Source organism: Panulirus ornatus, chromosome 23 (genome assembly GCF_036320965.1).
Source record: "Panulirus ornatus isolate Po-2019 chromosome 23, ASM3632096v1, whole genome shotgun sequence".
Classification (NCBI taxonomy): Eukaryota; Metazoa; Arthropoda; class Malacostraca; order Decapoda; family Palinuridae; genus Panulirus; species Panulirus ornatus.
Genome location: NC_092246.1, coordinates 22249646 through 22267872, shown reverse-complemented (window position 1 = coordinate 22267872; position 18227 = coordinate 22249646). Strand labels below are relative to the sequence as shown.

At 38.4% G+C, this 18227-nt stretch overlaps 1 protein-coding gene across 1 annotated transcript; it reads left to right on the top strand.

Annotated features, from left to right (window-relative positions):
• The first annotated feature begins 339 nt into the window (after window positions 1–339).
• On the top strand, window positions 340–17946 carry LOC139756907 (uncharacterized). The gene is given in 10 exon segments (XM_071676818.1): window positions 340–459; window positions 4624–4749; window positions 8071–8244; window positions 8246–8381; window positions 8648–9060; window positions 9654–9968; window positions 10420–10710; window positions 11567–11733; window positions 11923–12169; window positions 12594–17946. Coding segments are annotated over 9 exon segments (3477 nt in total). The 5' UTR covers window positions 340–459; window positions 4624–4719; the 3' UTR covers window positions 14298–17946.
• Window positions 17947–18227: the final 281 nt, after the last annotated feature.

Here is an 18227-nt window from a genome sequence, read left to right as displayed (position 1 = left end):
AATGTGACATGACGTCTTACATAATATTGATGGAGTTACCGCGACGCGAAACGTTTCGCATCGCCCTCATGGAAAACTGCCATGTCGTGAATATTCAAAATATTGATTACCAAGTTTTCTTCAGCTTACAAAAATTTGCTGAGAGAGTCGGTCATAAATACCCATCAATGACATGCTAAATGACACGAACATAAGAAATATCAGAGAGTAAGACATATTTAAAAGATACCAGGAAAGAACATTTTGGTAGTTCACTAAACGATAACTGACGTGTTTAAGCGCAAGAGACTAACATACTGCTAAGGAAAGTTTCCGTCAGTTTGTGTTGTGCTGTGTTGAGGTTTATGTGTTAATCGCCTTCCTCATAGAGAAACGAAAGAAGTGACTTTGTTTAGAACATATACATATATAGTGCGCTATGTGTTATTGCTGGCTTTCATCGCCACCAACTGATTAATGGTAATTTCAGATTTTTTCAGATTTTGTATCATTCACATCTAAAATATGTACTTTTATATTAGGTTAGTTTAAAGGTAAATTACGACGACACATGTTACCTTGTGAGGCAGTTTATGTATATATCTGGCAAGTTGCCGTCCGCCTTATAGTAGTTTAAAGGGTCAAGTGATGTGATAAAATATTCATTGCTTATTCTTTTATTAAATGACTAAAAGATACGTCTCACGTAAAGCCTTACAAAGGATATATTTTAACTTGAATTTGATGATAGCTTTATATTGCAGGATTGAAGTGCTACGATAATAAACTTAATAATATCGATAATTGATTCCAAATTCTTTACCACTTTAGAAATGCTGTTGTGCTTGAATAGATAATGAGAAATTGTGCTTTCCGTTTGAAATTACATGAAAGAAACTCTCATATTAAGGAACGAGAGTGATGGCCAGCATAAGGTATTGACATGAAACTAAGATTTCGGGGAAAAACGCAAACTTAAAAGAAGTTTTGATTAACCTACAGTCATAGGCAAAGCATAGACACAATTGTCATTATTTGACTGAACTAACTACGTCGCACACAAAGAATTAAAAGTATTTTTTTTCTAATTTCTAGTAATTATAATCTGTTAGAAAAATCAGTTATATCCTAGCTGTTTCTTATGTACATATATTCATAGATGATTATATAAAAATGATTGGTCTTCTGAAAAGTACGTGATTAAGTGTACAAGTTTACTGATAGATTCTCTGGTATGGCCCAGTCTCGGATGCGCGTCTCCCTCCATGTACGTACAGCCCTTGAGTCATCTTCCGGCCGTCGCCCTTGACTGCGCAGTCGACAATATGTGTAAGGAATCTACGTCAAAGTTCGTCATTGTGAATCAGTTTTTATTTAGGATGAAGTAGTTCTACACATTTTACACGAGAGACACACATACATCTACCTAAGAGCCCTGTCAGTGATGGCGGCGCCTCGAGAGCACACACGTCCAACCAGTTATTAATAATGGCGCGACCGAGACCAGGCTGACATGACCAAAGCCAGTGCCAGACTCAGTCTCCGCCAATCTTAACAAACACGCAAAGAAAAGTTTGACACAAAGTGCAGGGATTAGGTGAGAGATCGATGATAAACCCGGAATTGATATGGTGGTTATCAACGAGTATTTCTTATCGCTGCGGTATCGCTGTGGTATCGTACGCCTTCGTTATAATCTCTAGATTGTCTTAGTGATTTTAGCTGTGAATTTTGCTTCTAGTCACGTACAATACTTATTATATCAAGAGATATGAGCCTGGCTTTCGTAATATCAATTAAGGATAAATGCATGATGCTTATTTTATATTTCTTGCAGCATCAATGATATATAAATATGTGCGGATGATCTCCAAAATCTATATCGAATGATGTATATCGATATTTAGCCTTACAAAAAGCTAGAATAATGACGTTAATGAATATTCTACAAAATAAACCGTTCGCATTTTAGTCTGGTGTGGATTTCCAGCTTTTTATGATTATTGAGCTTATAAAAAAATTATTACTGGAAAATATTTCCTATTACAAAGACGTGTAGTTGGAACAAGAATTATAGCGTCGCACGTGGATAGATTTGTCTATCAGTAATGCATCGGTTACAGTTAAGAATCTTATCTTTAACATTCAACAAGGTATGTAACATCTTACTGTTTACGATTGAGATTATGTACGTTCATATAATCCTCTATGCACTTGTTACGGTGCGATTTTCTTGTTAAAGCGTTGTCTGACCTGGTCTCATGAGCTCAGGCAGTTTACAGCGTCATTTAGTTAATATCATAAGGGTTTCTTATATGAAGTCTTTATTGTATTGACATTTAGTTGTAATTTCAACAAAACATTTCGTTTAACCGAAGTTCTGACATTAAGCTCTGTACTTTAATAATGATGAGTTTGATTGTTATGGATCGATTATAAACCACAGCATTACATCTTTTATAAAAACCATTGTTACTTCTTTAAGACAAAACAACGGTAATTTATTGGAAGTAAAGGAAAATAAGTAAGGTATAGCCTGTCTCCGGAAATAAATCCAGCAACACACGGACTCTGTAGTTTTAAAAACAACATATTTTGCGCAGAATAATTAGGGAATGGATTTTAATACAGTTATTGACGCCAATCTTTCAATTTCTTTCATGGCAACCATTAATTAGAGATGATGTATGATAAGTATTGTTCTAAGCAAGAAACCTCAGCATTTCCTTTGGTGAATCTGAGGTGCCGATCTATCACTGGTATCATGTGTGATAACGTTTGTACCAAGCTGTGGGGGGACGTGCGGTGCTGGGAGGGCTCACACTTGCATGTTCCTGACATGTACATAGGTATGTTACGTCATACCACATCTTGAGTGTTTTGACTGTATATCCAGCGTCGCCTGAATCATTTCATGGTGTTAGCCTAGCCATGCCCTGACTACACCTTGGACTACTACAGCTGCCAGCGTTACATTTAAAACGTACTAGATTAATTAAATTAGTAATTCTAGTTTCCGGGCCAGAGAGATTTTTGGGTGAGAGTTGGTATGGGTCATATAGAGTGGCTACAGTAAAGATGTATTGCTATTTAATTCATTTTATATGTGTTGTGGGGAGTAAATTCAAATACCTTTTGGTTGTTCTTCCTTAATATAATAGGTATGTTACTCCGCTAGATTTGATAGCTTTCTTTAAAATCACCGTATACCTATACACTTACACACACACACACACACACACACACACACACATATATATATATATATATATATATATATATATATATATATATATATATATATATATATATATATATATGGAAGTCGAGAACATTATCTCGGAAAGCAAAAATGGGTATGTTTGAAGGAATAGTGGTTCCAACAATGTTGTATGGTTGCGAGGCGTGGGCTATGGATAGAGTTGTGCGCAGGAGGATGGATGTGCTGGAAATGAGATGTTTGAGGACAATGTGTGGTGTGAGGTGGTTTGATCGAGTGAGTAACGTAAGGGTAAGAGAGATGTGTGGAAATAAAAGGAGCGTGGTTGAGAGAGCAGAAGAGGGTGTTTTGAAGTGGTTTGGGCACATGGAGAGAATGAGTGAGGAAAGATTGACCAAGAGGATATATGTGTCGGAAGTGGAGGGAACGAGGAGAAGAGGGAGACCAAATTGGAGGTGGAAAGATGGAGTGAAAAAGATTTTGTGTGATCGGGGCCTGAACATGCAGGAGGGTGAAAGGAGGGCAAGGAATAGAGTGAATTGGAGCGATGTGGTATACCGGGGTTGACGTGCTGTCAGTGGATTGAATCAAGGCATGTGAAGCGTCTGGGGTAAACCATGGAAAGCTGTGTAGGTATGTATATTTGCGTGTGTGGACGTATGTATATACATGTGTATGGGGGGGGGGCCATTTCTTTCGTCTGTTTCCTTGCGCTACCTCGCAAACGCGGAGACAGCGACAAAGTATAATAAAATAAAAAAATAAAATATATATATCTTTACTGTTTTACTTTCTTTTTTATTCTTTTTAGATTCTCATGCCTTTCAAATTCTAACCTTGATAAGGACTTTGTGATTGGAGCCTGCCATGAAAGTTAGGTTAATCAAAGAAGATAATGATTTAACAAAGTAGGCACGAGATAGGTAATTACTTGATTAACGGTACGTTTGGGTAATTAACGGGTTTACAACCCATATGGACAACTGATTTATTGCACAGAATGGTGTGGTTCTAAGTTTAGACTGATTGTATGTAAATCGCATTGATGGATTGTTTATTAGGTTGTTTATATTAGAGAGTAAGAGGTAATTGTTCTTAGTAGACAGTATAGATAACTGAATGTTTTACTCTTTAAAGATAGTGATTTGCAAACACGATATATAATTAATTCATTTACTTCGTAATTAGTTGATGTTTGGTATGTGTACTGGACTGAATTACACTGTAAGTTCATAATCACATTAGATCACATTATTAGTATTTACATATAGTTTATGTCACAATCTGAATGACGAAAATCTACTGTAGATGGAACAGAGCATGAGACAGGCTAATAATGAAAGGGAGCTTAATTCTAAATGTCATTATATCTACAGAATACTAATAGACAAAGAAGGGCTGACGATTGTAAATGTCCACTGCAGGCTGAGGGGGACACGTCGCAGCTCGCTGACCTTTGCTGCTGAACGTTTCTGTCGCCATTGGGTTTTACCAGATCACAGACACCCAGATACACTGAGATGACCGTGGGGGTGAGCCGTCTCACAGAGGTAAATTGTTTAACTTTTGTGTTTTGGATGATTTTAGTATCCAATAGTTGATGAAGACGTGAGAGTCATTCTCTTTTCTTAACGAAGTGAAGTATGTGTATTTTATCCTTATATAACATTCACAGTACTGCACTGCGGATATTCGTTTGATTATTGGCTCAGTAGTAATGCTGATTTCTTCGTTTAGCCATTTCTTTGGTGATATATATATATATATATATATATATATATATATATATATATATATATATATATATATATATATATATATAGTTTGTGTGTGTAGCGACCCAATATCGCTCTACATTGCCACCTTGACGTGGTGGCAGGTCACGCGTGATACATCATGTAACTTGTTGATTCCTAAAGAAATGATGAGCAGCTGGTGGTGGCCGTACCTACGTTTGCACCTGCATTATAGCTCCATGACACCTGCACAAGACGTCCGGTGGGCAGGTCAAATACAGCCGCACTTCTGCACCTTACGACGCCCTGCGACGTCTCCAGTTTCCCTTTATGGGTTACCTCTCCTCCCAGACCGCCTTCATGACCTGATCATCCTGCTTCTTATATACCCGTGGCATCACCAAAGGACTCGCTCCCGACAACAAATGTGCCACTCCAGTTCCTAATGTCGTGGCCAAGTGACTTTAGGCTCAAGCCGCCCTTAGGGCGCTTCCTCCGTCAGTAGAAGTCCCAACTTGACTCCTGACGTTTCTCCAGGCAGGTTCCTCTTGGTACCCCATCTCCGATGTTCACCTTCGGCAGAACTGGCGCAGGTCATCGCCTCCGGCCGTCATGAGGAGCAGCTGTATCAACAAGGGACCTACGGCCACGCCCGCGGCACTCCTGCACGCAAGCTCAATCCGGCAGGCGCCGCGCACTACAAGAACCGCAGTACGCACCACACTCATCTCCTGCGTGATGAGAATCATAATTTAGTTTATATATATATATATATATATATATATATATATATATATATATATATATATATATATATATTCAACAGTTTATGAAGCCAGGCTATTTAGCAGGATATATCAATTATAAATTGTCAAGATGTGGATTGTGTTAAATGTCACTTTTCACAGGCTACACTTATCTGCAGAGTGGCTAATGAAGATAAGAAATTAAGCCCTCTCAATAATCATTTGGGAAGGGAATGAAAAATCTGAATTTTTGAAAGCAACATTTTCCGGATGTAGACTGAGGAGGATTTATTCAAATATTAAGGAAAAAGTCAGAAATAATATCAAGAAACACACAATATCAGGCGTTCTTAGTTTCATGGCTCCCGAGATCTAATCAAGAAAACCATTCTCGTATCACCACAAGCGATAAACGTAATCTCACCTTGTCACATGAGATAACCTTTTCTTATTCCAAAGGAGGCTCAAGTCCTCCGATCAATCGTTAAAATCCTTACTGATAAGTAATCCATCAGTGACGGACCCACTCATGACGTCTATGCTTCCCCAAGAACACTCGCTTTCAAACACATATAGTTTGTATTAGAGAACTTTTGCTAATATCTTGTTTGACTCTATTTTACTAATACTCCCGCGGACTGAATTGCCACAGTCAGTGATTTAAAGCAAATTATATACCTTAGCGTAAGCCAGGTACCCATTTCAACTAATAACCCCGTATTAGGGGATGGATAAACATCTGGGTTGACTGTGGACCGACTGCTGTAACTAGGGTTCGAAGCGTTCGACTCTGGGCGGCCCGTGATTGCTTCACATTCAGGAACGCTAACCTTTACACCACCAGTGTCCATATATATATATATATATATATATATATATATATATATATATATATATATATATATATATATATATATATATATATATATATGGTCCCTTTCGATTGTTGCTGCGTATGAATGAAACTGAATGAAAGCCCTTTACAAAACTTGAGGGAAATTACCTGTGTGGAATGGCTTACTAAATCGAGGAAGGCACGCGAGGTTCTTGGTTCTTATTACCTGAGGTTACAATTGTATTAGGAATGATATACTGTAATATACACAAGAGTCAACCTTCTCCAAAACTCATTACCTTATAAATGGTCGTAGTCAGTGTCTGTTGACTATATTTTATAAATGGTCGTAGTCACTCTGTTGAATATATTTTGTTAGTAAACGTATTGGAAACTATCAGTGAATTATCCTGGTGCCAGATTTGACTGATGCAGGGTGATTGTGATCTGGCTGTGGAAGTGATAGATCTCTGGAGCTGTGTTGTACTTCCCCCTTGAATTATTTTAGGCTAGCATTGCTGGGCCATATCACTGTCATTTTCATAATAACAGTAATTAAATATAACTAAAAGATAATCATCCATGGAATGCCAGCCTTGATCAGCTTTAGCATAGTAGCTTAGTAAGACGAAGTGTGCTTTGGTTAATCTCAGAAATCGTTGTGGAATTCCATTTTTTTCTGATTTCAAAGAGACTGTAACTTTGGAGAGCCAATTCTGTCTCTATCATCATTTCCATCTAATACTCATACTGCAATATCTTTTCAAACAGTGTACTTACGCACTGAGGAATTGTTTCTCTCTTATTGTGGTTACAATCTCATTAGTACTCAGTTGCTGTGTTTGCTGGTGATCCCAAATGACATACAATAAACCGGTCTCCAGGCTTCACTAAGTTAGAATTATAAGATGAACATTCATTTAATAATCTTGAGACTGATATTGCTGATGTCTCGTGAAAGGCAATTTCAAATCTGCCTGGTGTGATTTACATACCATTTGATGTCTGTCTCAACAAAGGTCTCTTGCTACACCTAAATGGGGTACAATTAGAGTGGTGTATTTGGTGCCATTGTAGTTCATAGTAGGCTTGTGGACACGATGTATTTGTGGTATCATCTGTCTTCTTTCAGACATACTTAAGAAGATCAAGCCGTTTCTTTTGAGACTAGGTTGGAAAACAAGACATTCACTGCAAATAGGAAGTCAAGTACCTAGTATTTTAGGTTAACTGAGTTCATTCTTAGACATTCTGTTGAATGATCATTGTCAAGATATTTTGTCTCTGCTATCTTTAAGAAATGAAAGTGGATTTTTCAAGTTCAGTAATTAATCCTTTATGTAGGACTGATTAATATGCTTATTTGTGTATTATCTCATCCATTTATTTCCAGACAGTTTATCATTATAAATAGGTCTATCCATTCTTTCAGCATAGTTGAGACACTCCTGAAATTTATTTTGGTTTGCCTTCTTAACCTTCCTCCTTATATAGAGACCACCATGTACTGACTGGCATCATTCCTCCAGATGACTCATCTAGCATATGTTGCAGGAGCTGGTGAGAGCAGTACAAACTGGAGACTCAGAAGGCGTTGATAAGGCTCTTCGTGCTGGTGCAGACCCACATGTACTCTTCCATGATGATCCATACTGCCCAGGGGGCACTCTTTTGTGCCAAGCTTCTGCCAGGAATCACGCCCATCTGATACCTCGCTTGCTGGAGGCAGGGGATTTCTGTAGATGATCGTGGATCGCAAGAGAGGACACCCCTGCATGTGGCTGCTGAGATGGGTCACGAGACAGCACTGAGAGTGCTGCTACAGCATCATGGCAACATTGAGGCCACCACCAAGGATGAATACAGTATGTTAGATTGTCTTGTTGCCTAAATGTTGGGTAATGGCTTCTTAAAGTTCAGGTTGTCAAAAATCTCAGTTAAAACTGAACTTTTTTGTAGCTTAACTTAGAAATGTAATATAGTCTGTGTGTTTTATGCTGTATGATGGTATGAATGAAATCATTAATGAATGATTTTGTGAGATGTAACATACATAGCAGTGTTATAGGTCTGTGTGTGATAGTGAAAGATTTAAATGAAATTATTTAGAATCATATTTATTGTCTTTCAGAACAGACACCTTTGCACAGAGCAGCTTGGACTGGTGCAGTTAAGTGTGTAACAATGCTACTCCAGGCAGGTGCAAACAAGAATGCGAGGACCCACAACAACTACACTCCTCTCCATAAGGCTGCCCGCAAGAACCAGATTGATGTCATTCATGTTTTGATTCAAGCTGGTTGTGACCTTGATGCCCAAACATTTGCAGGATGGACAGCCCTCCATGTAGCAGGTTTGGGAGGTTGCATAGAGGCAGCACAAGTACTGCTGAACTATGAACTGGATCCAACTGTCAGGGACTATAAGGAACGTACACCAGCCATCCTTGCAGATGTATGGGGTCAAAGCCATGCTCACTGGTTCTTCAGCAAGTTACCAAAAGTTGTCCTAGATTCTCAACCAGTGTCTACAAGGACATTCAAGGTACTGAATCAGTTAACGAGAACTGATTCAGCATTCTTTCCACATAGATCTTAGTATGACATTGAAAAAGATGATGATTTCTTATAGTTTTGGTGATATATACCTTATGAATGTAGTTTTTACCCTCACTATATACTTAACCCTAGTATTTTTTCTGGTGAAAATATACCCTTACTTTATTTCATCTTTTGGGAAAAAAAAATTGTAAATGAATATTTTGAAGGTTCATTGTTATCAGAATACCAAGATGATATAATTTTTTACTTCTGTACTGTTTTACCTTTTCCAGAACTCAAGAATTAACAATTACTCTTAATAACGTCTTCTGAATGAAGTCATTTAGCAATTGAGACGATAAGAGAGATGGTAAATTTACTGAGTAGAAAAACGTGTTCAACAGTGATAGCACCTTGATTTATGGGTATAGGAGAAATGCCTGGAATCATTTTATGCCTTGTGTCATCTGTCCAGAGCCTGACCTTGATGGGAGTCCTTGTATGTAACTAGTACTTCTGGAAAAAGAAAGTAAGAGTAAGAAAGGAAGATGCCTGGTCATGAAAAGTGTAGTCCTTGATATGCCTTTTCTTTGGCAGGATGATAGCCGGGCCATTTATGATGATAATGAGAAAGTTGTGCTTCGCTGGGCAAGTGAGGGTGAGTGGGGTAAGCTTAAGGAGAGAATCCCGAACATCAGAGATGGCCACTACCAAGACAAACAAGGCTTCACTGCTTTGCACATAGCAGCACAATATGGCAAAAAGAAGACTGTGAAAGTCTTGTTGGAGGAAGGCTGCTATGTTTACCCTCGAGCCATCACTCATGATGGTCGCACCCCTATGAACCTAGCACAATCAGCTGGCTACTGGGAGGTGGCTGATCTCATCCAGGATGCTCTGACTTCTCCTCTGGTATGATATGCTTTCTCATGCAACAGACACATGTAAGATGATATTGATAGTCATGAGAATTCATTTTATTTTATTTATGGAGAGGTTGAGAAAGAGATATAGTGAGATTTTTCCACAAATTGTAGCAGTACATTTTTCTTTTAATTTCACATATCAAAAATGATGATTTTTCTTCAAGAAATGAAAGCACAGCCTTATAATCTTTCATTACTGTTAATGATTTCTTGTAGCCTATCCTCCATCCAAACAGGTAAGCTAAGAACATTTGCTAACACTACAAGTCCCATTAATCTGTTTACTGTGATACAAGGTTAGCCAGATGTAACAGCTCTAAGAGAATGCTTATTGTGTGTGCATTGTGTTGTATTAGTCTATTGAAGATTGCTGTGATACAAGGTTACCAGAATATATCAACTGCAAGGAACTTTTTATTGTGTGTATGGTTTTACAGTCTGTTGAAGATGATGAACAACTCTATGGCCAACTGCTGGAAGTCATCTGTTACAGTGATAATGTGAAAGATGCTTGCTGTTTGCTGGTAAGAGGATCACCCCTTGAGGCCACTGGTCAGTTTCCAACACATGCTTTAGTTCTCGCAGTTACTAGGAATCGACCCAGGATCTTGACACTTCTGGTGGCAGCAGGAGCACCACTCACCCCTGTCACATATGGACTCAACCTCCTTCAGTTGGCATGGCTCTCACCAGATGTGACAACATTTGTCAAAATGTTGGTAACTAGGGTGAGTGATTCTTCATACTGAATATTTTGAAAATGTGAATCAAAACATAAAGGGCAAATTAGTAGTGTGAACTTTTTATGACTATGAAATCAAGGTATTAGGAACACTGCTTAGAAAATACAGTATATATCACATTTGAATTTTCATATTTGATTGCCATTTCCCATATTAGCAAAGTAGCACCAAGAGCAAATGAAGAAAGGCCACATTCACTCACATCTATTCTCTAGCTGTCATGTTTAATGCACCGAAACCACAGCTCCCAATCCACAACCAGGCCCCACAGACCTTTCCATGGTGTCCCCCAGTAGCTTCACATACCCTGGATTAGTTCCATTTGAAAGCATGTCGAGCCCTGCATATAACAGTATTCCAATTCACTCCATTCTGTGCATGCCTTTCATGCTTTTGCATGTTCAGGCCCCAGTTATTCAGTTTTTTTCACTACATCCTTCCAATTCCAATTTGGTAACCCATTCTCCTTGTTCTCTCTATTAATATCAATAATGATACTTATCATGGTAATAACTGTATCATTGTATATTATCCTTTTCTCTGCTTTACCTTTGAAATGTTTTTAGTTTTCTTGGCTCTTTGGACAAATCTTGAATGTCTTTTTACAGGACTTTTGTAATCACACCAGTCGTACTGTTGCTTCCGCACATTTTTTTTTCCAGTGAAAGCATTTGCAACCTTTTTCTTAAATGAATAAAATGTACATGATACTCATTGGATATGGATGCCTAATGCCATATTCATTGATCCTGAGCTGGGCTTCTCATACTGGTTACATGTCCATTTTTCCATTATGGTATGAAATTTGGCATAACAGATATGGTATCATTATTTCTACCAGTCTGTTGAGCATATGCTAGAGGAGGAGGCAAGACGGGCAAGTAGTCACAACTTTAATGAATTGTATCAAGGGATCAGTAGCATATTGATAACACTGCAGGGACCTCACCCATGGCTTGCATGCTGGCCCAGCCTTCCTGCTTCACGTTCACAAAAACCATCACCTCGGTAAGTTTTTTTTTCACCTAATCAGTTAGCAAATGGTATTGAAGGCACAGTCATTCTTATTCCTTCTCCTTATTATTATGAAACTTTGATAAACATTCCAAGTTACTGTCACTAGTAATATGAATATAATCTTGTCAATTATATCTTTGAACCATGACTCCAGTATTGATATCATAATTATTTCCTAAGGGTGATGGTGGAGGCAGCAAAAGCAAATTGCCCCATGACTGCAGTATTCCTTGAGCAAGCTGGAGTGATGCCTTTCAGCATAGATGAGTGTTCTGGGCTCACACCTCTTACTGCAGCTCTGAGGGCCAATCACTGGGAGTTAGCAAGACACTTCGCTAAGACCTCTGGCAGTCTGTACATCCCAGACATCACTGGCACGCTTCCGAGGGATCTCTTTCCTAAGAGTAAAAGGGAAACACTAGAGAAGGTTTGTATTATAGTGTTCTCATGCAAAACCTAGAAAGCATGTCCTGACTATCAATTTTTACTAAAACAGTATCTAATCAGTACATAGCCTTTTTCTCACTGTATACCATAAAGAGTTAGTGAGGGGCATGATTATTCCTCATCTTATTAATAAGAGTTAATTTCTGTAGTGGTAAAGATACTAGGTAAAGTTGAACTGAAATTTAAAATATGAATTCATTCATAGAGTTAGTGTGTTACCATCCAGGCTTTGTATAACTGACTTTCAGGAATGATATCAGCATAAGCATGAGAGTTATGTCTTTTGATTGAATCTGTCTTATTTATCCTTGAATGAAATCCTATGTTCATCAGTTTATTTTCTTTTTGATCCTGTCACTGATAACAAGATTCTCCTTTTAGATAATCATTCTATATACTTGCAGGAAATCTACGATCTGGAGTCAAGGATCTTAAACCATCAGAGGGAGAAGGCAAAGGCTGAAGAGGATAAGAATGCCATTTCCTCTCTTTTACGCCTGCAGAGTAAGCTCTTCAAAGCTTACCATAGGTCTGACATCTCACACCAACAACAAACAGTCAGTGTTACAAAATTTGACATGCGCCGGATACTTTTGTTAGTATCACAGTTAGGCTTAGTGCAGCTAGCCTTCTTTCTCGTGAAGATAGGTAGAGTGAATATGAAAACTGTGGTGGATTCTCTAACAGGCACTACCTCACTCCACCAAGCTGCTGCCTTTGGTCACACATCTCTCATTGCTTTTTTGCTCAGAATTGCCTACAGTGACTGTAGTTGTATTGATAAATCTGGTTGTTATCCAAGTCATCTAGCTGCTATGTTTGGCCATGACCAAGCTTTTGAATATTTGTCTTTACACTGTGCCATAAATCTCTGCAGAGTGGGTAACACACCACCTATGGTGAGAAATAATTTCTTAAGATATTTACAGCAGTATCAAAAACTCAGAGACCACATACCTATAAATGAAAAACCTTGGCTTGCCAACAGCCGCATTGAAGCTATCAAATACCACTTTCAGTCTCTAAATTTGACTGATATTCTGATGCAAAACAGAGTTATTGATTTCAAGAAGGATGAAGCAGCAGAGGTGCGTTATGCTGTAATGAATGAATTGAATGTTATTATGGGAAAGGTATCTTGCATTAACCCAAAATTTCAAGGAAAACTAGAGCTTCTTGGTAGTGCCGCAGATGAGACTCGTCTATATGCTCCAGATGAATATGATATAAATTATGTCATCAAAGGCCTCCCAGACATAAAAGTGAAAGTGGTCAATTTATCCAAGCAAGAAATTCTGCTGAGAGGTCATACTCAGAGTGTTGAAGTTCACACTGATAATGGGGATATCAAAAAACTCCTCCAGAACTCAAACTGGAAAAGAAAATTTTTTCATTCCATAGAAAAAGCTCTCAGGGATTATCATTTCCAAGATCATCGCCTGAGTCTTGTACCACCTGGTCTGATTCGGACACAGGTTGGCTTGGGTTTGGCTTTTGCATGGCAAGGACAGGAGTTCCCACTTCTTCATGTGGGGATTGATCTGGTTCCTGTGATGAAGGTACCATGGCTTAAGGAAGTGACTAAGCCATTCCTTACCCCAAGTGAGGTGAATGAATTATACCTTACAAATATTGAGAATGGCCATTGGAGGCTTTCCTTTGCAGGAGCAGAGGCATCAATATTAAGCCAACTGGAGGCTGAGGAGCGCCGCACATATCTGGCTTGTAAGAGGCTTCTTTCTTGTATGAAGGCTGAGCCATGGATGCCTAGGCATGTCAAGAAAAGGTTTACATGGTGGGACTCTAGGTATTGGAAAATTCCTGCTCCTTGTCCATTTGCTCTTAAAAACAGTTTTTTAAGGGAACTAGAACATAAGAGAAAATGTGGGCTAACATGGGATAAGGAAGACATTGTCAAAAGAATGACAGACATCTTTCGTAGGATGTGTGAACTTTGTACAGATCCTTCAACAAAAACTGAAAATCTTGTACCACACAAGATCTTGGCTTATTTTGGAGGAGATTTTGAGAGACCAAAGTGGGGTGTAGGAGCTCCTGAAATTGTAGCTTTTTTACAAAAGAGTTCAGTGACCAAATGCTTTAGCTAATGTCTGATGTGTCACAAGGGGAGAGCTAACAATTTTCCTTAAGCATTCATCAACCAAATCTTTATCTAAAAGAAGATGCACCAAGTATGTGATTTTAAACTTCAATGAAATTAGTACCTCATTATTCATAAATGAACACCAAAGGTGTTGGTGGTATTATCAGTCTCCCTCTACAAGGGATTACAAGGCAAGTGAGAAATCATCTTCATCTAGGCTGTATTTGCATCACTGGACAGATACGAGGGCATTCTCACTCCAAATGAATCCATCATTTCCCCTTATTCCTCAAATCAGTGTAGCCTCCAAGATGATTGAACTCCCTCCTGGGGTTTTATGATAAACCAAGGTGCTGGCCGGTCATCTGAGTGTGCCCTTTGATAATTTTTGATTATGTAACCTAAGGACACCTTTACAGGGTTCCTGCAATATAACTGTTGCATAGAGATGATGGACTCCTCTGGAATAAGAATTTTCTCAACAGCACTGTACTATCATTCATCAATTGATGGAGATACAACCTCACCAAAGGCGACCTTCTGCTTGTGGTGTAACCTCATGCAAATAGAGTCTGGTAACTCCTACCTTGTGTAGGTTATCTTAATTTATTGGTACAGGTATTTATTTAACGCTTATGTAAACTGTGATATTAGGATCTAGTCATTAACAGTAAAGCCTTATTTTTAACTGATTTTCCTCATGTATAGATGAAGCCTTATTAGGAGTTGAAAGAGCACTTGCTTGATGGAGGGTTGACATACTATATTACAATTAAAATAAATTCTGTACTGTATTGGAAATCCTCCCTTCCAGTTTTTACTTTCCAAAAGAGGGAACAGAGAAGGGTGCCAAGTAGGGATTTTACTTCTCAGGCTCAGTCCTCTGTTCTTGATGCTACCTTGTTTTGCAGGAAATGGCGAATATATATAGGATGAAAAGAAAAAAAAAAGTATATATATATATATATATATATATATATATATATATATATATATATATATATTTTTTTTTGCTTTGTCGCTGTCTCCCGCGTTTGCGAGGTAGCGCAAGGAAACAGACGAAAGGAATGGCCCAACCCACCCCCATACACATGTATATACATACGTCCACACACACAAATATACATACCTACACAGCTTTCCATGGTTTACCCCAGACGCTTCACATGCCCTGATTCAATCCACTGACAGCACATCAACCCCGGTATACCACGTCGATCCAATTCACTCTATTCCTTGCCCTCCTTTCACCCTCCTGCATGTTCAGGCCCCGATCACACAAAATCTTTTTCACTCCATCTTTCCACCTCCAATTTGGTCTCCCACTTCTCCTCGTTCCCTCCACCTCCGACACATATATCCTCTTGGTCAATCTTTCCTCACTCATTCTCTCCATGTGCCCAAACCATTTCAAAACACCCTCTTCTGCTCTCTCAACCACGCTCTTTTTATTTCCACACATCTCTCTTACCCTTATGTTACTTACTCGATCAAACCACCTCACACCACACATTGCCCTCAAACATCTCATTCCCAGCACATCCACCCTCCTGCGCACAACTCTATCCATAGCCCACGCCTCGCAACCACACAACATTGTTGGAACCACTATTCCTTCAAACATACCCATTTTTGCTTTCCGAGATAATGTTCTCGACTTCCACACATTCTTCAAGGCTCCCAGGATTTTCGCCCCCTCCCCCACCCTATGATTCACTTCCACTTCCATGGTACCATCCGCTGCCAGATCCACTCCCAGATATCTAAAACACTTTACTTCCTCCAGTTTTTTTCCATTCAAACTTACCTCCCAATTGACTTGACCCTCAACCCTACTGTACCTAATAACCTTGCTCTTATTCACATTTACTCTTAACTTTCTTCTTTCACACACTTTACCACACTCAGTTACCAGCTTCTGCAGTTTCTCACATGAATCAACCACCAGCGCTGTATCATCAGCGAACAACAACTGACTCACTTCCCAAGCTCTCTCATCCACAACAGACTTCATACTTGCCCCTCTTTCCAAAACTCTTGCATTCACCTCCCTAACAACCCCATCCATAAACAAATTAAACAACCATGAAGACATCACACACCCCTGCCACAAACCTACATTCACTGAGAACCAATCACTTTCCTCTCTTCCTACACGTACATATGCCTTACATCCTCAATAAAAACTTTTCACTGCTTCTAACAACTTTCCTCCCACACCATATATTCTTAATACCTTCCACAGAGCATCTCTATCAACTCTATCATATGCCTTCTCCAGATCCATAAATGCTACATACAAATCCATTTGCTTTTCTAAGTATTTCTCACATACATTATTCAAAGCAAACACCTGATCGACACATACTCTACCACTTCTGAAACCACACTGCTCTTCCCCAATCTGATGCTCTGTACATGCCTTCACCCTCTCAATCAATACCCTCCCATATCATTTACCAGGAATACTCAACAAACTTATACCTCTGTAATTTGAGCACTCACTCTTATCCCCTTTGCCTTTGTACAATGGCACTATGCAAGCATTCTGCCAATCCTCAGGCACCTCACCATGAGTCATACATACATTAAATAACCTTACCAACCAGTCAACAATACAGTCACCCCCTTTTTTAATAAATTCCACTGCAATACCATCCATATATATATGATGTCCTTGTGTGATTGAGGAATATTACTTTTGGGAAGTCTGCCTTTTTATTTGAATATTAGACTCATGAAATTGTTGATTATGTCATGCACATAACTTATGCAGTATGTGTGGAAGTAAGGTTCTTAACATGACTGACTCATCTATAACTTAGCTCAGGGATGTACAAATGAATTATATTTGTATTGCCTGTTTATCACAGTTAATGTAAATGTAACAGACTTTTTCGTATTTTTTTATCCACATGCTTTAGGTCACCAAGGATGCAGTATTCTGTACTATCAACACATATAACTTGTATATTCTGATATTTCTTATTCTGTAGGCTCTGTATATGTTAAATTAGTCAAGTAGTTCCTCATTAGAGCATGAAAACAGTTGCTTTCGCAAACCCAGGACTGAACAAATGTGGCACTCACAGTTTAGTTAACTATAAAAGTAAGTGGCAAATATTGAAGATCATTCTGTAGTGTTAGTGCATCCTGTTGCTTTGAATAAAATGCATACTAGGTTAGGTAGCTATGTTAGTAGCTGGTCATAATGTAATTATCTCTACTTACATGATGTTAATTCTCTCTAGGATAATGTTTATTAAATATTACTTGGCAGTATTGCTTTTCATGTGATTTCTACTTCAATCTTAATTTGCAGAAAAATGGTAGGGCTTACAATTATTTTTTGAATAATTGTTATGAATTCATCAGATCTATAATCACAGTATGATAAAAGAAGCTGGAAATTAAAAGTTGATGGGTTTATATTTTGATCTTAAGTATTGACAGCAGAGTGAGAGGGGCAAGATAATACATACTTTTACTTTATACCAGATTTTGTTGTCACTTCACATGGAAAATATAAGTTCAAAAACTTCTTCATTTGTTTTTTTCATTTTTAGGGTTTCTTATTCATGTAGAAATGTAACAGACCTCTTAATTTTAAAATTAATTTTCAGTAGAAACAGGAATAAATGTGTGAAATTGTACTTACCTTTTTTCTCAACCCAAATCAACCTATACCACAATACCCTATGGATTATCTCCCTTTGCTGACTTGTCACTGTATTAGTATCTTCAACATACCATAGATTGCACCACTTATTATCAATTGTTATTGACCTCTTACTGTGTATTTCATATGTTTTAGTCCCATCTGACTCTGATCATTTTGTGATATTTTTTCATTTGTTGCCTTTACTTCCTGTGTGGTGTTATTCTAAACTCTCTTTTTTATGTGATGATCGAGAAAGGGGCACAGAAAAAGTCG